Source organism: Hemitrygon akajei, chromosome 4, assembly GCF_048418815.1.
Source record: "Hemitrygon akajei chromosome 4, sHemAka1.3, whole genome shotgun sequence".
Classification (NCBI taxonomy): Eukaryota; Metazoa; Chordata; class Chondrichthyes; order Myliobatiformes; family Dasyatidae; genus Hemitrygon; species Hemitrygon akajei.
This window is the reverse complement of record NC_133127.1, coordinates 66,850,286-66,872,335: the sequence shown is the minus strand read 5'-3', so window position 1 is coordinate 66,872,335 and position 22,050 is coordinate 66,850,286. Positions and strand designations below refer to the sequence as shown.

The window sequence follows — 22,050 nt, the reverse complement described above, 5'->3', positions numbered from 1 at the left end:
TCTTATACTCCTCAAATATTTCATTTGTTCTTACTTGCCTATATGTGCCATGCACCTCCTTTTTTATTATCCTGGGCCTTAATATCACTAGAAAACCCAAGATTCCCTAAACCTGTTATCCTTGCCTTTTATTCTGACAGGCACCTACAAACACTGTACTCTCAAAATTTCACTTTTGTGGTCTCCCACTTACTGAGTTCATCTTTGCCAGTTCACAATCCTAACCTACACTTGCCAGATCCTTTCTGACACCATCAAAATTGGCCTTTCTGTGATGTAGAATCTTAACCTGAGGACCAGATCTATTCTTTTCCTTAATTGCCTTGAAACTAATGGGATTTTGATCACAAGATGTAAAGAATTTCTCTACACAAGCTTTTGTCACCTTCTCTGCCTCACTTAGAGACCCAGCTTTCCAAGCTGATTATCATGAATTGTAATGAGCCACAGACTGCTACACAGCATTATGGAGTGAACCAAAAGTTATTTGTATGCACTCTTGGGTAGCTGCCATTCTACCATTATATTGTGTTCTCCAATTTATTTCCAAGGTTTGGGTGTAAACCAAATTCGGTTAAAAAAAAAGACAGAACCATTTAAAAACAAAATCGTGATTGTTGCAAGCAAAGCAGTTGCAAGATCTTTGCCATGCTAAGATCATGCTAAGGGTGGATTGGACAAAGCAGCTGCTGGGCTGTATATTCTGTGCTCTGTTTCTTCTTGAACACTCCAGATTGTTGGACCAAAGTCCTAATGAGTCTAATTCAAAGGTTTGCTTTCACTACTGGCAGGCTGCAGTCCTTAACTATGGTTGCAACTATCAAAGCTATCTTTCCAACTATGTCATTATAGTACCTGTCTTGCTTTTTGTTTCATAATGGTCTAGTCTTCAAAGGCTTACTGTAATTTAAAGATTTTGGAGAAAATGTCTGTTTTTGTGTCCTTTATTTACCAACCAAATTAACAAAAACAAATAAAGCAATTCTTACAATGGGATGCCAGATGAAGTCAACACAATATTTACTTAAGAAGATTCACAGAGTTTGTCTTTTTCCTTGATTTTCATGCATAGATGTTTCTGTGTAAAATTAAAAGAAACCTTCCTGTTGTTGATTTCATTTTCTTCCAGTACTGGATTACAACCTCCTCAAATACTGTGTCTATTTTTAAAACTGACTTCAGTAACTATATTTTGTAATGTTTCTGTCTTCTTCCTTATTAATGGACTACGTCTCTCTCCAAACATGAGTTAGCTGACTGCCAGAGATATCCAAAATGAAGCAATTTGTGAGTTTAGTATGCAGTGCTTATTAAGTTGGTTTTATTGATGTATTTGCAAACATTACTGTGTATGTCAGTTCTGACACCTGGTATTAAACTTTCTAACCAAGTTGCCCCTGAAGTATTTTCTGGACTCCTGTATATACAAGAGGCATCTCTGACTCCTTCAATTGACAGCCTGTTCCAGAAAACTAAGGTGCCTATTCCCGTGGCAAAGCTGCCACATATAGTAATCATTTTCTCTAAGGTGTGGCTTGTTTGCAGACAATGTACACATCTACGTTGAGATTTTGGCTTGACTTCAGTGTGTTCATTGCTATTGAACCCTGCAATTGTGCTAAGTAGAGTGATTTGAGCTATCAGAGCACCACAATCAGGTTAATAAACTGTGGGAATGAGATTCATCTGTAAACTGTGCTGTGGAATTAGCAGGGGTTACTTACATATCACAATTCTGCTGGAGATTTACCGGCATGTTCAAATATTGAAACCTTGCTCTGTACTTGAAATATACTTGTAAATACCAACTCAGTACAAGCACTGCCAAAAAGAATATATGACTTTTTCTTCCCTCCTAACTTGAGTTATGCTTGTCTCACATGTAAGATGAGGAACAAATGAGGTTCTAAATTGGAAAAAGGCCAATTTTGATGGCATCAGAAAGAATCATGTAGGATAGTTTAGGATAGATTGTTTTCTGTCAAAGGGATAGTTTTTTGAAATGGGAGTCCTTCAAAAGTGAAAGATTGAGAGTAAAGTGTTTGTATGTTCCTGTGAGAATAAAAGGCAAAACTAACACGTTTAGGGTACCTTGGTTTCGGAGGAATATTGGAACCCTGGTTATAAAAAAGAATGAGGTGTATGGCACATATAGGCACCAAGGAACAAATGAGGCACTTGAGAAGGATTAGAAATGCAAAAGAACACTAAAGAAAGTCAGGAGTACTGAAAGAAGGCATGATATTGCTCTGGCAGAAAAAGTGAAGGAGAATCCCATGGGCTTCTACAAATATATTAAGATCAAATGGATAGTAAAGGGGAAATCTGGTCCAATTGAAGGTCAGCATGGTCATCAATGTGTGGAACTAAAAAGCTCATAAGTAGATTTTTTGCAGCTGTGTTTACTCAGAACGCAGACACGGAGTTTAGACAACTGAGACAAAAACAATAGTAAGGACTGTATCTGAATTACAGAAGAGAAGGTACTTGCTGACTTGAGGCATATTAGGTTGAATAAGTCCCCAAGATCTGACAAGGTGCCCCCTTGGTCTTCGTGGGAGGCTGGTCAGAAATTGCACTAGCCCTGGCAAAGATATTTAAACCACCCTTAGCCACATATGATGTGTTAGAGAACTGGAGGACAGCTGAAGTTGTTCTGTTGGTCAAGAAAAGCACTAACATTAAGCCAGCAAATTATAGGGCAGTGTGCCTGACATCAGTAATGGGTAAATTAATAGAAATAATGTTAAGGGACAGGATAAATAAGTACTTGGATAGATAGGATCTGATTAGGGATATTTAACATAAGTTTGTGCATAATAGGTTGTGTGTAACCTTAGAAAGAGGTGACATAGAATTGAAAGACATACCTTTTGGGTAGAGTTAAGGAACTGCAAGGTTATAAAGACTGTGATGGGACTAATATGTAGGTCTCTGAATAGTAGCCAGGATGTGGGTACAAATTACAACAGGAGAAGAAAAAGGCACGTGAAAAGGACAATCCTACGATAGTCATAGGGGATTTCAATATGCAGGTAGATTGGTAGATCAGGTTGGTGCTGGATCTCAGGAGAAGGAATTTATAGAATGTCTACAATATGGATTTTTAGAGCAGCCCACTAGAGAAAAGGCTATTTTAGATTGGGTGTTGTGTAATGAATCAGATTTGATAAGTGTGCTTAAGGTAAAGGAACCCCTAGAAGAAATTGATCAGAATATAATAGAATTCAGCCTGCAGATTGTGAGGGTGGAGCTTAAGTCAGATGAATCTATATTACAGTGGAGTAAAGGAAACTGCAGAGGCATGAGAGAGGAGCTGGCCAAAGTTGATTGGAATGGGCTACTAGCAGGGATAATGGCAGAAAAGCAATGGCTGGAGTTTCTGGGAGCAATCGGAAGGTGCAGGTAGATACACCCTAAAGAATTAGTATTCCAAAGGGAGGATGAGGCAAACATCACTGACAAGGGAAGTCAAAGACAGCACAAAAGCAAAAGAGAGGTCAAACAATATTGCAAAAATTAGTGGGAAGCTAAAGGGTTGGAAAACTTTAAAAAAAAACAACTGAGAGCAAATAAAAAAAAGCAATGAGAGAAATGATGAATCATGAAGGTAGGATGGGCAATAATATTAAAAAAAGGATACCAAAAGTTTTTTCAGATATAAAGAGCAATAGAAAGTGGATATCGAACTGCTGAAAAATGATGCTGAATTGGTAGTATTGGGGGGCAACGAAATGGCAGGTGAACGCAGTAAGTATTTTGCATCAGTCTTCACTGTGGAAGACACCAGCAGTATGAAATTCAAAAATGTCAGGAGGGAGAAGCAAGTGTAGTTGCTACTACTAAGGAGAAGATGCTTGGAATGCTGAAAGGTCTGAAGGAAAATAGGTCACCTGGATGGACCAGATGGACTACACCCCAGGATTCTGAACGAGGTAGCTGAAGAAATTGTTGAGACACTAGTAGTGATCTTTCAAGATTCTGGAATGGTTCTCGAGAACTGAGAAATTGCAAATGTCACTCCACTCTTTAAGAAGGGAGGGAGGCAAAAGACAGGGAATTATAGGCCAGTTAACCTGACTTTGGTGGTTGGTAAGATGTTGGAATGCATTATTAGGGACAAGGTTTGACAGAGTCCCACGTGGGAGGCTGGTCCAGAATGTTCACATACTTGGTATTCAGGATGAGGTAGCTCATTTGATTTAACGTCAGTTTAGCAGGAAAAGCCAGAGAATGGTAGTAGATAGTTGCCTCTCTGACTGGAGGCCTGTGACTAGTAATGCAACTCGGGGATTGGTTCTGGGTCTATTGTTGTTTGTCAAATATATCAATGATCTGGATGATAATGTCGAAAACTGGATCAGCATATTTGCAGATGACACCAAAAATGATGGTGTAGTGAACAGCGAGAAAGGCTATCAAAGCTTGTAGAAATGGACAAGCTGGAAAAATGGGTTGAAAATAGCAGATGGAACTTAATGAGGTATTGCACTTTGTGAGGACAAGCCACGGTAGGACTTACATGTTGAACGGTAGGGCAATGAAGAATGTGGTAGAACAAAGGGACCTGGGAATACAGACTGGGCGGTAAAGAGAGCTTTTGGTACATTGGCAAACTTTACAAGGATGTTGCCAGGACTTGAGGACCTGGGATACAGGGAAAGGTTGAATAGATTTGGACTTTATTCCCTGGGGCGTAGGAGAATGAAGACAGGTTTGATCGAGATGGAACGTTTAGACAGAATAGGCTTCTTCCAAGGAAATTGGATGAGACTAGAGCTAGAGGTCATAAGCGAAGGATGAACGATGAAGCTGAGTGGGAGCTTCTATATTCAGAGGATTTGTGAGTGTTGTAGGAGCTGCCAGTGGAAGTGGTGGATGTGGGTTTGATTGCAACTTTTAAGGGAAATTTGGGTAAGTACATGGATGGAATGGGTATCGGTCTAGGGAGAATACCAGTTTGGCACGGATCAGATGGGCCGATTGGCCTATTGATGTAGCAATCTATGATTCTATCTTTTTATGAAGACCTTAAATGTTGAATTACATTAGCTCCATAGCCTTTCATCAAAAATAAATATCTATGAGAGGAGACACTGATGATTTACTGTATAACTCAGCTATGAATGCATGCAAAATAGGAAGAATTTCACACTGGAAACCAATATTGGTGATTCTAACTGTGGCTATTCATAGAAATTCTGAATATCGCTGCATACTTGAAGATTTTTTCTAATTTGATCATGAGAATGTACAAACTGAAGACCAATGTTCTGCCCATTTTATGTACTAAACCTCAGGTCTATTCCAGGCTTCATATACATTGACTCTTTGATGAATTTCCTTCTTTGTCAGCCATTCTTCTGGCTCTTTCTGTTCTTGCATCATGAATTACAGCATTCTCGAATAATCTATACTTGTTTCAATTCCATCCCTCATCTACAAGTGACCTCTCACCATTGGAAAACACAGTTGTTTCCATCCAGCTTTATCTCACCAGTGTCTTTCTTGATCCCTCCATTGTCTCTAACTGTTTGACTGGTATCAAGCGTAGATGAGAAGAAACTTAACCTGACTCAATGTTGAGAAGACGGCCAGAAGCTCCTTTGCCCCCCACTCAACGTCTTCATCCCTTTGCCAAGAAGCTGCCTGAAAATTTGATGACTCACAATGTTGAACTTTCTTCATCTGTTCTTTAATAAACACTATTGATTTTTTTTCCAACGTAAGTTGCCTGATTCTCCCTCCCTTTATCTGCTGAAGCTCTCATCCAACTGTTTAGTTCAACTGCCTGGTAGATCGGCTTCTCTGTTTCTATTCTCTACAAGCTTGCTCTGCTGCCTATAACTGAACTCTCACTAAGCCCTTCCACCTGGCTATCTTGGTTAACTTCTGGTTAAACATTGTTTTAATGTTAAAATTATTACCCTCCTTACATCTTATGCAGCATTAGGAGCCCCTGATACGTCTACTATTTTAATTTGGGTCTCTTGATCCAAATCACATGAGAATGTAATGTGATAATGCAGTTAAGTTGGGGGAGCATGTTGCTTTTTCTTTATTTCTGGCAGACCATGTTCCTCACGAGATTCAGGGTCAACTGGCTGAGGGATCTGTCTTGTCATTGTTCAGCTGCTCAGCTTTATTAGTATATATTTGTTTATTGTGATTAGATAATTATTAGGTTTCATTTATTTTATCGATTTACTTAATAATTTACTGCAATTGTTCTTTTCTTCTCACAGTGTTTAAAAATATCATATATAAAGTTTATAAATTACCTACAGCCAATGGCAAGTGGCTCTGTGTACGAGAACAAATGGCTGAAAGTACACTGTCCTTCCATATCCCCAAGCAACTGATAAAACTCTTCATCCAAGAAGATACAAGAAGGTAAATTGCTGCAGATTGACTAAAGTTTTATTCAGCTTTCATCAGAGTAAGATGTACTAGGATCACATAGAAAAATATATCTCTTCTAAGTCCCCCACCATCTCCGTCCAAATTTTTATGCAATTTGACCACAATAGTTAAAAATACATCTCAACTGTTTAGATGAGTAATTTGATAAATGTTGTCTGTTAATGCAGAAATTTTGTTATAATTAAATAATCATTTGCAAAAGTAATCATTAATGCCACACTCTGTCTAGGATTTCTTGGTGCTCTTAATTGTATTGTAAAATGATATTACTGTTTAGGATTCTTTCCCAGAAAGGTGTTCCAGTGTAGTATTTTAATTTAATCGATACCAATTGATTTCTGAAACAGACATCCAATTATATCACTGAAGCTCTATCAGGATGCTTATGTATGTTTAATAGTTATATGGGAATTTTACTGAGTATACAATGAAATCAGACATGGGGATCCCAGTGTCTAATTAGCATCCCCGTTCATTGCAATGCAGGTAGCATGCCAAATGCACACTGGAATCATATGTGTCTGCAGGTGCTGTAAACTGCAAAAAGGACAAACTACTGGAAGAACTGAGCAGGTCAGGCAATATCTGTAGAGGGAAATGAGTAGTTGGGTTGAGAGCCTTTATCTGGTCTGAAAATATAGAAGGGAGGTAACCGGTTTAAAGAGGTGAGGGTGGGGGAGATCTTCCAACAATTATTTTTTTGCCCCACATGCACATTGCCTGGTTTATATCATGATTTCTGCATGCATCTAGTATTAAACACATCGTGGACATGAATCAGAAGGGAACCAATAGTGTCATTTGTCAATACCTTTTGAAGGTAATCCGTGCGCTTTACGCTGGCCCATTGTTCTTAAAGGGGAAATGCATTTTAGTTGAAGAAAGTGTTACCTGTCAAACATGAAGTGAATCTAGGTAGGGAAATGGTGAATAAACAGAGGGCCAGAGGAAGCAGATTGTGGTGGAACATAATGCCAACTATTGAATTCTGAGGATGCAGCTTCAACACCGTTGAGTTTCAATTAACTTGGGGTTAAAGCCAGTAAGTGAATTTTTAACTGCCATATCCAATCAACTTCACAACTGGCCAGTAATTCTGCACAGTTCCTCACAGTGTCATCTCTGATATAACAAATATCTCCCTCAGTTAGGGAATCACTCTTCCTTCATTGTCATTGTTCACTACACTCTTACACGCTTAGCGGCTTTGCGAGATTGTAAGTACAAAGTACATTTATTATCAAAGTATGTATACGATATACCACCTTGAGATTTGTCTCCTTACAGGAAACCACAATACAAAGTAACTCGATAGAACCCACTTACAAAGGACAGTCAAACACCCAATGTACAGAAAAAAACAAATAAATGCAAAAAAAAGTAAGCAACTAACATTCAGAACTGAAGTTCACTGAAGTGAGTCCACAGCTATGAAACCAATCGTCACTGCAGCTGATTCGGGAGCCCATTAGTTGCAGGCCACAGCCTTAGTTCAGCGCAGAGACAAGTAAACCTTGCAGAGCAGGAAGCTGAACTGGCTTGTCCTTTGCACTCATGTCCATCGCCTACTACGTATTTGTTCACTATTTGCACACACTGTTAACCATTCATCAAGATAATATCACTCCCCCCAAAATGCACAAAACTGATACATTGTCTTGCTCGATAATGTGGTGCAGAACTAAAGGGTTATCATAGGCAGAATTATCAGATCTAATCCTCATTTATATTCTATTTTTTCCTCTGAGTATGACCTTTTCTGACTTAAATTGCAGACAGTTTAAGCATGTGGCAGTAAAGACTGGTGTTCGGCTCCATTCTTGCTAAATACCAATGCCCAAGGTTTTATTTCAACATATGAGGCTGTTTGGTCTTCAAAAATATACCATCAATACCGAATGCCTCAGGCCAATTTTCACCTGAGTCGTCAGGGTGAATGGTCAGGGTATAACTGCAGCACTTTCATTGCAAATTGACACCAAGATGATTAAAATGAGAATAGTGTTTCTTTATTTAGACACTTGATTCTTTTTGGTATATTGGCCTCCTAGACAGGTGAGATGGAGTTCTGCTTCACTGTGTTAGATAGTTTTATGGATTATTTCTATAGTGATCTCACCTTCTGACTGTCACAGTCAAAGTTTACCAATTCTGCAGCTTGTTATCCTCCAGTTTTGTCAGGAAAAGACAGAACAGTAAAACTCCATTGATTGATAATTTATTATTTGGAAATCCTGATGGTTTGGCATGTGGTTCAGTAACTTCTGCTTGTGCTGTCTGTAGACCCACCGGGGCCCTGCTTCCATTGCATGCTATAAACTGAGTAGGTTCCTGTTCCTGCAGTCTCTCTTTATTCACCAAGGCACTATTTGCTGCACTACACCTAAACTTACTGGGGACCCCATTTCCCTCACACCCTTTAAACTCACTAGATTCTCCAGAAAGTTTTTATATTACTATACTACAAAAAAGAGAAGTAAAATATGTTGGAGTATTATTTTAATATTCACCTTCACTTTCTCCATCACGTAAATATTCTCGGTGCTTGGGAGTAGGTACAGAGGAAATGTCAGGGTTACGTTTTTTACGCAAAGAGTGGTGAGTGTGTGGAATGGGCTGCCGGCAACGGTGGTGGAGCGGATACGATAGGGTCTTTTATGAGACTTTTGGATAGGTACATGGAGCTTAGAAAGATAGAGGGCTATGGGTAACCCTTGTAATTCCCAAGGTAGGGACATGTTCAGCAGAAATTTGTGGGCCAAAGGGTCTGTATTGTGCTGTAGGTTTTCTGTGTTTCTTACCTATGGACACATTTTATGAACTCTTCATCTCATGTCCCGATATTTATTGACTATATTTATTATTATTATTTCTTTTTTTCTTCCTTTTTGTATTTACACAGGTTGTAGTCTTTCATTGATTCTATTATGCTTGTTGGATTTATTATGTATGCCCGCAAGATAATGAATCTCAAGATTGTATATGGTGACAAATATGTACTTTGAGAATAAATTTATTTTGAACTTTGAACTTTAATTGGGGTGATGTGCAATGTTTCCAGGTAATCTGTTAAGCTTAAATCACAAGGGTGCCTGATGTATCAGCTTCGTACTGTAATATTTTTACAATTATCTTGCCACCTCATGTAAATTTCTCTTGTCTATTAAAATTCCTTATCGTACTTCTCATTAATGTCTGGTGGGTTTGAACAGAAATATCAATAAGGAGCTACTTTTTTCCTTAATTTCTTTTGAAAGATGTTAATGAGGCAATAAAAAAAGCTATGGTTTAATACGCATTAAGCGAATCCCAGGATAAAATTTTAAACCTTGGGAACAATGTGCGAATGTTCCATTTATGCAAATATGCCATATTATGATGGTTTATGACCTAGGTACATAGTATGTGTTTGTGAAACTTAATTGTAATTTTACTTTCTGGCAGCCAGTCATCTGGGCACAATCATATGAAATAGCAGTTTGATTCCTGCATGGCCAGGCATTTTTAAAAATTGGAATGTTTGTGTTATATTTCCAGATTTATTCATGTGTTTTAAAATGCTTGTACTTGAAAATGTAATTACCAAGAAATTAATTTTCATTTTGTTCGAGCTAAACACAATCTCTAGTAACATTTGCACCTTCTAATCTTTTTTTTTAATTTAACAGCTATAATAGTGTGCTTTGTGCTGCCAAACTGGCATTGTACTTCTAGGCTAATAAACAAGAACTAATTGAGCGGGTTACCTACAATAATTTTGTTCTGAATTTTGGTTTAGAATGCTTAACAACTTTGTGAAGGCTTGGAAATGGTTCACTGGAAACTCCTGTAAACTTCTGTCAGTTGCCAAATTAGAAATAAACCAGTTCCTGCTTCAGGGCTGATTTAATAGAGAATGCATTTCTTGTCCTGAACATATTAAAGCCATCTGAATTTATAAAACTGTGAAAAATCATTTGACCCCAAGTCTCTGCCAGTGCAGTTTGCCGCAGTCACTCGATTCTCTCAATCAGAACGTGATGCTGGAAACAAGCTGGCCTGGCTTATTGCTGATGTATGGTGAAAAATCTGGACTGTGCTTATATTCAGCTGTTGGTATGTGCCAATCTGATGTTAATTGCCAAGGGCTTGTGCAATGATAGGTCCTTGTGTAATCTGATACCATCCTATGGGCAGGTCAAAATGCATCCAACATGAAAAGGTTGGGAAAAAAACTTCAATATCTAGCCAAGTCGTGAGGTTTCAAGATCAATAAAACATGCAAAATAACTCTGATTCAGAGACTTTAAAAACAATTAAACCAATTAACAATTAAAAGATTTTGCATTAATTAAAACACTTTTTAAAATAAGTTAAGATAATTGAACAAACATTATTCATTCAAAAAATGCAGATTACCTTGATTCCCTTCCCCATTGTAAAGAATTCACTCAGATGTCTGACATCAGATGCTGTGGTTGTCAGTTAAATCAGCATATCCAAGATTTGCACATTTGGGTGGGGCTAGCCAACTTCCTGATACTTAGGTGGTGTTGTGAGGGAAATATACAGAATGTCAGCAGTACATTACAGAACTTGCAAAATTTCCCGGCAAGCTCTGGCCTAATTTTTCCACTCTTAGCCTGAAAAATCATCTATTACACCTTGACGGGTCAAAAGCAGTGGAGTTAAAAAAAAACTCCATGATGAGGTAAGCTGAGCAGCAATGTCTTAAATTACATCTTGGGCTGTCAGTTGCAATTATCTGTTGGTGGATGTACCTTTCAAATTGCATAACTTTCTTGAATTTGTGAAGGGATATTACTGTCATGATTTTTATTTCGATTTGAAATTTAACAAGCACAAGTTGCGGTCAGGTTCAAACTCCACAGTTGTTCTCTCTGGACCAAGTCATTTGATGGGCAGGTTTAAGTATCAAGAATGATTGCTGGAATAAGGTATTGAAGGTTTGCTTTGCTGTAAAGTTAAACCTCAGCCAGATTTGGGATTAGAAGGGAAACATTTGTCACTTTATTTATTCTGTTGTCCAGTTTAAAATGGTACTGGTGAAACACAGCGACAACTTGCGGGTTGCAAACAAAACTATAAATTACTGTATTTATCACATTTTCTCAGGAACAATCACTGCAGTCAATAGCCTGTCACTTCCCTTTCAGAGCTGAGCTGTTGAATTGCCTGTACGACAACCTGTCATTTTTGCAGAGTGAAGTTTCGAGGTTGCAGGACCGATGTGGTGTGGCATGTATGGCCCAAATCAAGGCGGCTCGGCCCAGGCCTGAGATCAGGGAAAGAGCCAGTGTTGGGCCATTACTGGAGTGGACTTGGGGGCAATTTGACGCAGCAAGGAGGGCAGAAATGGTGCAGAGTCATAGCGGTGGGGTCTGGGCCCCAGCTGAGAGTGAGGGAAGAGCCAAGGTTTGATCGATTAAAGCACAAGGCTGCATTGAGGCAGCAGAACCCTGACCCGAGGGCATATTGAAGCAGCAGGTCCCGGGTCTGAGAGTGAGGAGCGACCTGAGGTTTGGTCGAATTTAGCACCAGGCCAGATTGAAAAGGTCAGGGTGTATGGACCACAGACAAGGTTCAGCTCAGTGCTCTGTGAGGTTTACTCGTCTCTGCAATGAACTGAGGCTGTTGCCTACAACCGACAGGCTTCTGAATCATATGCAGTGGTGGCTGGCTTTGTGTCTGTGGACTCACATCTGTGAACTTCAGTTCCCAATGTTACTGTATTTGCTTACTTTTATTGTTTGCACGATTTGGAGATTTTTCTGCACACTGGGTGTTTGATTTTTTTTTAATAGGTTCTATTGGGTTTCTTTGACTTGTGGCTGCCTGTAAGCAGATGAATCTCAAAACTGTACATAATGTTGATAATAAATGTACTTTGTTAGGCATGGTACATTTAGAACATCCTTAAATTGATCTCTTAATTTCAAAGGCAAATTTTACAGTTTAGATTATTAGTTCTTTTATACTGCTGTGTATGTGACATATCTAAGCTAGTGCTTTCTTTGTAAGTTTAGGGAGATATCAGATGTTTTTGAATCTAATTTAAATATACCTCCTCAATACGAGATGTGTTTGCCTACAGGTTTATATAATTTGGTAATTTTCTTTTTTGCCTAGATTTCAGTGATGTAACTGATTCCATGGCAGCTTCCTCTTTTCTAGGCTGTATTTCAATGCTTGTATAAATACTATTAATAAAATTTTTTGTATTATATTACTGTCAAGGGCAGTTAACCTTAGTCATTGATGTTAAAATGCAAATGTCATCTGGAGTAATAACAATGTTGTAAATGTTGTCAAATCCAACTATAAGTACCACAATAAACTGGGCTAACACAGTAGGGTATTTGCATGAGTAGCATATCTTGTTTTGAAATTTTCCATATGGAAGAATAAATTGAATTAAGTTCAGACCACTTGATGTTATTGGCAATTGTTACTTAGAGCTGATACTCTTCACTATTTAATGTACTAAATCAACTGTTAATTGAGGTCAATACTTTGTCATTTCGAATAGGTTTGGACCCTAATAAGTCACAAATGTTGTGTTCTTTATACGTACCGTGGGTTACTCATAAAGAAACATATTCTGGAAGGACATAACTAGAACTTTTATTTAACAGCAAACAGCAACCACGTTTTAACATACAAGCTTCTCGATCATCCTGTCATTTCTGCGCATGCTCCGAACTCTGTCTAATCACGTTCTGACACGTGACACGTGATATCACCGTATCTTCCTTTCCTTAAAAAGAAAACAATTAGCAACATTATTCAAAACAAATGCATAATTTAACATGTCTCTATCAGTCTCTCTGGGAGTTTACGAACACGAGTAGACCTTCTAAGTGGTTCAGACAGTTCTTGTGTTTCATTGTTATTTCCATGTTTTGTCTGGTCTGCATCAGTTAATGAAAACTCAGAATTTGGCTCTTTCTTGGGGTCTGTGTGAAGAAATCAAAATTCATTCATTAACTGCGTAATCTCAGTATAATGCTGAGACTTCACAATTTCAATAAAACTTCTCAATTCCTTCAATTGTGCTTTCATTTCTTCAGTTGGATCCTGATTCTTGTCACTCTTTGGCTTCAGGTCAGTATTGTACTGTACCGGCAAGTTTGGCCTCTGTCCTCCTGCAGAGGTGAGATTGCGATGGAATGCATGGCCCATTGATGCATGTGCGTTACTTCCAGAGGGCAAAATTGCAACTCCTGGTTTTGGTGGCAATGCTTTGTCAGATGCTGGTAACAAAGGGACGGGTCCGGGAGCTTTCTTTATGACTTCTTTTACTTTTGCCGCATTGGAATCAAATTCTGTTCTCTCTTGCTCTTTCATCAAGTCACTGTATTCTGACTCTGTGTCACTGTCCAGGACTAACACTCTTTTCACCAAATTCAGTCTCTCACAGGCAGATAATCTCAGTATTGACTGTACATTCCTTGGCACCACCACAAATGAAAGTGTGTGCACCATATTTTGGTGTGATACTTTTGCCACACATGTTCCTCTAACTGGAATGTCTGCACCAGAATACCCAGTCACTTTTATATTTGTCTGATGTAACTTTGGTCTTGGATTTAATGCATTAAACTCAGATTCTGCAAGAACATTTATTTGTTCTCCAGTATCCAGTTTAAACAGAATATTGTTTTGGTTCACTTGCAATGGAATAGTCCAGTCATTCTTTCTTTCTTTGTTTTCACAAAGCACATCGATATAAAACTCTGACGTTCGTTTTCAAGTACTGCATTTACGTGTTTTATTTCCTTTCTACTTCTGAAACAGCGTGAAAAATGATTACCCTTACCACAGTTGTTGCATACTTTCTGATACACACTTTTTAGTTCGGTTCTGCCGCCCACAGCGATCACAAGTTTTTTTCTTTCAGACGACGTCTTGCTCTCCATCAGTTTTGTTGTCGCTTCATTATTTTTTTCTAATATGTTCATGCTTTACAGTGTCTACACTGCCGTTCTCAATAAAAAGCTCTTTAGCCTGTGACATCACGGTCTCCAAAGCTTTACAGAGTGCCACAGCTTTTTCCAAATTCAAATCTTGTTTTAACAGTCTTTCTCTCAGACCATTATCCAGAATGCCGCAAAAAATTCTGTCTTTAATGAGAGAGTCTGTGAACTCTGCAAACTCTCATCTTTTACTCTGATTTCTCAGTTCCATAACAAATTGATCAATCGTTTGACCAGCTGTCTGCTTGTATGTAAAGAATTTGTACCATTCATACATCACATTGCACTTCGGTATACAAAATGCTTCAAACTTGTCGATTATCGCTTTTAGATTCAAATTATCTCCATTTTCAAAAGTAAAATGGTTATGTACCTAAATTGTGTCGTCCCCAATCACATGGAGTAGAATTGCAGCTTTTGTTTTCTCCATTTTATTATCTGCTCCGATCGCCAATAAATAAATTTCAAAACGCTGTTTAAATGTTTTCCACTTTTCAGCTACATTTCCAGTCAGCTGAAGCGTCGATGGGGTTTGCAAAACTTCCATTTTTAAAAGTTAGCAAACACTAAAAAAGTTTGCGCTTTTTTCGATTATCTTCGATTCTCCCATTTCCGTATTATTCTTCCAGACTGACTTCTGACACCATGTTGTGTTCTTTATACGTACCATGGATTACTCATAAAGAAACATATTCTGGAAGAACATAACTAGAACTTTTATTTAACAGCAAACAGCAACCACGTTTTAACATACAAGCTTCTCGATCATCCTGTCATTTCTGCGCATGCTCCGAACTCTGTCTAATCACGTTCTGACACGTGACGCGTGATATCACCACAGCAAATTCATCAATTAAATTTCTGCATCAAAGGTTAAGGATTAGCTGTATTTGTCACATGTACGTTGAAACATCAAAGGATATAATGAGATGTGTTGTTTGCTTCAAGGATTAACACAGTATGAGAATGTGCTGTAAGTCTCTCTGTGTTTCTGGTGCCAACGTTGTTTTCCCAAAACTTACTAACCCTAACCTGTTTATCTTTGGAAAGCAGAGCACTTGAAGGAGGCCCACACGGTCACGGGAAGAACGTATATACTCCTTGCAGACAACAGTGGGAACGGAGTCCCAGTCTTCCGATTGCTGGTGCTGTAAAACATTACGGTACCATCAATAGAGTAATGACATTTGAAAGAGAGTGTCTTGTTGTTGCAGCCCAGCTCATTTCTTGTAGCACAATTTATATGCAAAGTAGATTGGATAATCATTAAAACATTTGCTATAATCCTAAGCAGATAGAATATGGCCACTGTTAACATTATGGAGACTGAAGAAAGCTTAGTTCATCCAGCTATTAAAAGGAAGATGAGCCTTTGCAATCCATCTCCTCTATTATTTGAAGAATTTACCATGGTGTGGAAAAAATAATAGTGAATTGAAGCTTTTTTATATTGAGTAAATTTTCATCTCGGCTCTAGATAGAATGCAGCTCTTCAAAATCAAACAGCTTCAGGAAAGGCACTGATGGACTATTTACCACTGAATGTATTATCTTCACTGTAGTGCCACTTATATGATGTCAATAATTAACCAAAGCAAACAATTTAATTGCATATTACAAATGAGACAATCTGAAAATGCTAGAAATCAAAGCAAGACACACAAAATTCTGGTGGAACTCAGTAGGTCTGGCAGCATCTATGGAAATGAGTGCAGTCTTGCTGAAGGGTCTCGGCCCGAAACGTCGACTGTACTCTTTTCCATAGATGCTGCATGGCCTGATGGGATATTATCAGTATTTTAAAATTTGCTGATGACTCCGCTGAGCATATGGGCCAAATTAATGCACCAAACTCTGAACGACGAATATCGTATGCACAAGAATGCTCATGAAGGGTTTCGGTCAAGATGGCACCAGCAAACAGCAATTCCTTGGGCAACATCTTTCAGATAGCCGATCTCCTAAATTATTTCACTTTTTCTGTGCTGTCTGCTTGTACCTTTTGTCTTGTTTGTATTATGGAAATGGTTGGAGCCAGTTTCATGCAGTTTGGAACTTGATCAAGTGATCTAGTGCTCTGCTGTGTCTGGAGAACTGCCTCGAGGAGATCAGAGACGGGGACACGAAAACACGAACTGACCCAAGGAAAAGACCAGAGGTGGGGCCCAGGGTCACGAATGATTCCATCTCGAAGTGGCGTGGAAGACTGAAGTATCCAGGTGAATGCAGAGTGGGTCAGCGATCATTCCCGATGGAATCCACCAGGGCGATGGCGGCCAGCAGCCGGGCTGGCGGTGTTCGTGGCAGTCACTCTTCACAGAAGCACTGAGTTTGTGTGGCGCTCTCTTTGTACACTAACGGAAAGGTGCTTTCAATATTCTGAGATTTATGTGATTGGACTCCTCCAATTTTTTTTTTGGTATTTTCTTTCTTGTGGCTGATTGGTGAGTGGGTGATCAGTTAAATTTTTATGTGTGAGAGGGGTGATTGTGGGTTTTGATGCTCTTGTCACAGTTCGTTTCTGTGACTGGGAGGATTGGGGATTGTTATTGTTGCTGTTTATCCTGTGGGGAGTGGGGAGGGGATTTGATGTGATTGCCACTCTGTTTTTTCTGTGGGGAGGGGTGGGGGGTTTTGGGGTTTGCAAGTTTTGTTTCTTTTTCTTTTTGGTGCAGGGGGCAGTTGATGTCTTTTCTTTCAACAACTGATATTCATGACAAATATCACTGTTGTAATGTATTTGCATACTTTGACAATATAATGAACCTTTGAACATTTGAGAAAATAGGTGGGCCACCTAATCTCTCAATTTAATAAGATAAATGGTTGATCTACCTTGGACCTCAACCCATCTGTGTCCACGTTACCCTCAATTTCATGCTGTTTCAAAACTGTGACTGCATACTCTTCTTAAACAAGTCCAGTGATCTGACTTCTACAACCCCCGGGATAGAAAATGCAAGGGACTTGCCATGCTCAATCAGAAGAAATAGTGACACATATCAGTTTTAAACTACTGTACTCCCATCGTGTAAGCGTGACCCTTTCGTTGGAGACTATTTCACATGTGAAAGCATCTCAATATCTATCTTGTCATGCCCCTTTAGGATCTTGGAGGTTTCAAATAAGATAACTTGAACAAGACCCGTTTACTGGTACTCTATCTTCTGTTCCAGTTCTTCAATCTACATTAATGCACATCTCTCCTCCCCCACCACTTTTGCTATACACTGTTAACTTGTGTATGAGCCTTTTGTATGGGATGTTACTGTATGCTTTCTGCACTGTGGGCTGATACTGGTCCTGAAAAACACGCCTTGCTGCTTAGTTAATAACAGAGTAATCTATTGCTGAGCAGTAAAAGATTGTTGTAGTGTCTAATTACTAATACATCATATTTGGTACGGGATGAAGCACTCAACACTATTCTCTAAATACGAATGCATTTTAGTCACGTTCTCTCAAAAATCACAAGGATAGTTTCCTGCTGATATCTGCATGAACCAATGATAGTTGACTTGCGATATTATTTCCACTGCAATATCCTCTAAGCTGAGAAAAGAAGTGATGAACGGGCATTGCAATTGTTATTACAATTTAATGCTTAAAAAAAACTAGAGGTTAGTTTTATTCTTTGGAAATTTTGGAAGGATTTTTTTTGCACGGGTTTGGATTTCACTGCAGTAAAATAAATGTTGTGTGAGAACAGCACCTCGAGGTGGTAGCCCATCGCTTGCTTAAATTCAGTTCAGATGACTTCACTTTCAAATTACAGCATTCGTTTTATGTCACAGTAAAGTTGGATGCCTGCAGCAAAAAGAAAATTGCAATATACAACTGTCCTATTCTAAAGGTGATATAAAACTGCTTCGGAAGTGTCCATGATGCAATAAATATAATATCAAGTACAGTCCAATTTTGTTTCGTTTTATTTAAGAGATATGCATGTCACTGAACAGGTCAGTGTTTAATACCCATTGCTGATTGCCTTGCTGAAACTGGAAATCCCACAGTGCTGCTGTGTAGAGTTACCAGAGCTTAGTCCATTGGCAATAGGCTGATTCTTCCGAAGACCTACTGCCCCGGCTGCTGGTACATAAGGATTTTTCCAACACAGAATTGATTTGCCAGACATCACTTACAAGTGAAAATGCAACTGGCCTGCTGAATGGAGGGAGTCTCTTCGGTGTCTTCTGAGGTGCGGGCAAGTGTGGCACAGAGGAAGTGGGTGGACCAGGTGCCTCACATATCTAGTGACCTAGGTTCAGTCCTGACTTCCACCACTGTTTGCCCGAGTTTGTATGTTGGCCTTTTGACCATGTGTGCTTTCCTCCCTAATTCCCCCCCCCCCCACAAGTCATGCCGGTTACTAGGTTAATTGGCTGCTATAAATTATCTTTTGTGTAGTTGGGTGGTAGGAAAATCACTGTGGTACCTGATCTCCAGTCCTTTCCTAGACACTTCCTCTTGAAGTTGCCTGATTAAAGCAAAGCTTCAACAGATTTATTAATGAGATAGGGGTGGGGGTGTTGTACACAGAGTAAATCCATTGGATTAATAAAAATGAGAGATGTTCTCACCAAAGCATATAGAGTTTAGAATTGATTTTTCTCATGATTTGTCAGCATAGATTTAGGACAGAGAGAGGGGATATTTCTCTTCCCAGAGAGTAGTGGAACTGTGAAATTCTCTGCCTAGGGATCCAGTAGGGGCTACCTGTTTAAATATATTTAAGGCACACGTAAAATAGATGTTTGCAAAGCTGAGTAATTAAGGTTATGGGGAAAAGGCAGGTAGGTGGAGGTGAGTCTGTAGCTAGATCAACCATGATCTAATTGATTGGTGAAGCAGGCTCAATGATACAGCTCAGCTGGGAATCATCAGGAATTCTGGTTTAGGACTACTACAGCTGAAATGTTGTTTGCTTTTTAAGAAGTTTAAAAAATCTGTCAATGCAAAAAGTTGTCAGTTCCCGGACTGCAGACTGGTCATTAGTGCAGTTGCTCTGTAATAAAATCAATCAATTCCGGAAGTGCGGAAGGGACACTGGGCTACAGGTACAATTTAAACTGAAAGGCCTTGGACCCTCGCTCCCAACTATCCTGCTTGCAAATGTACCGTCTCTGAAAAATAAAACTGAAGACCTCCAGACAAGATTGCAATAGCAGCGGTTTATCAGTGACTTTTGTGTGCTTTGCGTCGTGGAAACATGGCTCACCACTGCCATTTCGGATGCAGCGCTGCACGGTCCACAAAAAACAGGACAGTCTTTTAAAGGTAGCAGAGGTGGTGTATGCTTTATGATTAACTCATCGTTGTACACAGACATGCTGGTTCTGTTTCAATCCCACTCACCCAACCTAGAACATCTAGCGGTCAAAGGTTGTCCATTTTATCTGGCAAAGGACTTTTCTGCCGCCAACCTTGAAGCGATGTACATTCCACCTCAAGCCAGCTTCAGACAGGAATAGGAGGAGATAAGCACCATGATCAGCAGACACGAAACAGCACACCTGGATGTGGACCAAAGGAGCCAATGCAAGACCACTGTTATACCATCATCAAGACCACTTACACACCATACCACAACCATACTGTGGAAGGTTGGATTTCCTGGCTGTACCTCCGGTGTATAGGTAGAGACTAGACTGCAGCACCAGTGGTGACGACCAAGAAGGTATGGTCAAGGAACCGGGATGCTTTGAGTCAGTGGATTGGACAATATTCAGGTATTCATCTTCAAATCTGAGTGACTATGCTACAGTTTATACCAGCTTCATCCAGACCAGTGTGGATGAGTATGTGCCTTTGAAAACATAGCAGGCGTACCCAAACCAAAAGCCTTGGATGAACTAGGAGATTCGTAGTCTGCTGAGAGTGAGATCTGTTGCATTGAAGACCAGTGATTCATAACTATACAAGAAGTCCAGGTACAACCAATGGAAGGCTATTTTAAGAGTGAAAAACACAGTTCCAATTGATGTTTGACACTGAATCAGGTGCATATCAGCTCTGGCAGGGTTTGCAGGCCATTACTTCCTACAAAGAGAAACCTAACATCATGAATGGCTGTGATGCTACACCCCCAAATGAGCTCAATGCCTTTTATGCACACTTTGAAAGGGAGAATAAAACTACACCTGTGAGAATCCCTGCAGCATCTGGTGACCCTGTGATCTCTGTTTGAGAGGCTGACATCGGAACATCTTTCGCAAGGATGAACCCTCGCAAGGTGTTAGGCCCCAAATAGCAGGGGTGTTCAAGGACATCATCAATCTCTCACTGTGCAGTTGAAGGTTCCCACCCACTTCAAAAGGGCTGAAATTATATGAGTGGCCAAGAAGAGCAGGGTGAACTGCCTCAATGACTATCATGCAGGTGCATTCACATCTACTGTGATGAAGTGCTTTGAGTGGTTGGTCCTGGCTAGAATCAACTCCTGCCAAAGCAGGAAACTGGACCTGCTGCAATTTGCCTATTGCCACAATAGGTCTGCAGCAGATGCCATCCCATTGGCTCTCCACTCGTCCTTGGATCACCTGGCCAATAGCAATACCTATGTGAGGTTGCTGTTTACTGATTACAGCTCAGCATTCATACCCTCATTTCTAATCAACAACATCTGGAACTCCAAAATCTCGAACTCTGTATCTCCTTTTGCAAATGGATTTTTGGCTTCCTCACTGGGAGACCACAGTCAGTGTAGATTGGAAATAGCATCTCCTTCTGACTGACATTCAACACTGACACACTTCAAGGATGCGTGCTTAACCCACCGTTCTACTTTCTCTGCACCATGTGGCTAGACACAGCTCAAACGTCATCTGTAAATTTGCTGATGACACAACTATTGTTGGCAGAATTTCAGATAGTGATGAGGAGGTGTACAGAAGCAAGATTGACTAGTTGGTTGAGTGGTGTTGCAGCAACAATCTTCCACTCAACATTAGTAAGATAAAGGAATTGATTGTGGACCTCAGGAAGGGTAAATTGAGGGAAACACACACCAGTCCTCATTGGAGGATCAGCAATGGAAAAGGTTGGCAGTTTCAGATTCCTGGTTTTCAGAATCTCGGAAAATCTGTCCTGGGCCCAACACATTAATAACGTGGAGTGCACCTCTGTCTGGTATTTAGGTGCCACTGCTCAGGGTTGTAAAAAGCTGCAGGAAGTTATAAACTAGCCAGCTCCATCATGGGCACTAGCCTTCGCAGCATTCAGGACACCTTTAAAAGGCAATGCCTCATAAAGGTGGTATCTATCAATAAGGACCCCCATCATCCAGAATGTGTCCCCTTCTCATTCTCATTCCTGGGTAAAGGAGCCTGAAGACACACAGTCAACATTTCAGAAACAGTTTCTTCCCCTCTGCCATCAGGTTTCGGAATGGACAATGAGCCTATAAACACTACCTTACTATGTTTGTTTGCTTTTTGCACTATTTATTTTACTTAATATTTTACTATATATCCTTATTGTAATTTATGTTTTCTTTACAATTACAATGTACTGCTAAATTTCACAACATGCTGCAGTGATATTAAACCTGGTTCTAATTCGGATACTCCCTCTCTTGTTTTAATTGTTCTCCTGTTTGGGATCGCTGGAATCTCTGCCCTCTGTCTACCCCTCCAACTTCTCCATCTTCTGC

At 39.6% G+C, this 22,050-nt stretch overlaps 1 protein-coding gene across 11 annotated transcripts in view; it reads left to right on the top strand.

The window, feature by feature from the left end:
- inpp4b (inositol polyphosphate-4-phosphatase type II B) overlaps positions 1 to 22,050 on the top strand; it is an 801,341-nt gene that overhangs the window by 651,554 nt on the left and 127,737 nt on the right. For all 11 annotated transcript variants that reach the window (XM_073042760.1, XM_073042761.1, XM_073042759.1 and 8 more), the window contains one exon: positions 6,246 to 6,393. In XM_073042760.1, the coding sequence (XP_072898861.1) occupies positions 6,246 to 6,393 (148 nt within the window). The remainder of the gene's footprint in view (positions 1 to 6,245; positions 6,394 to 22,050) is intronic.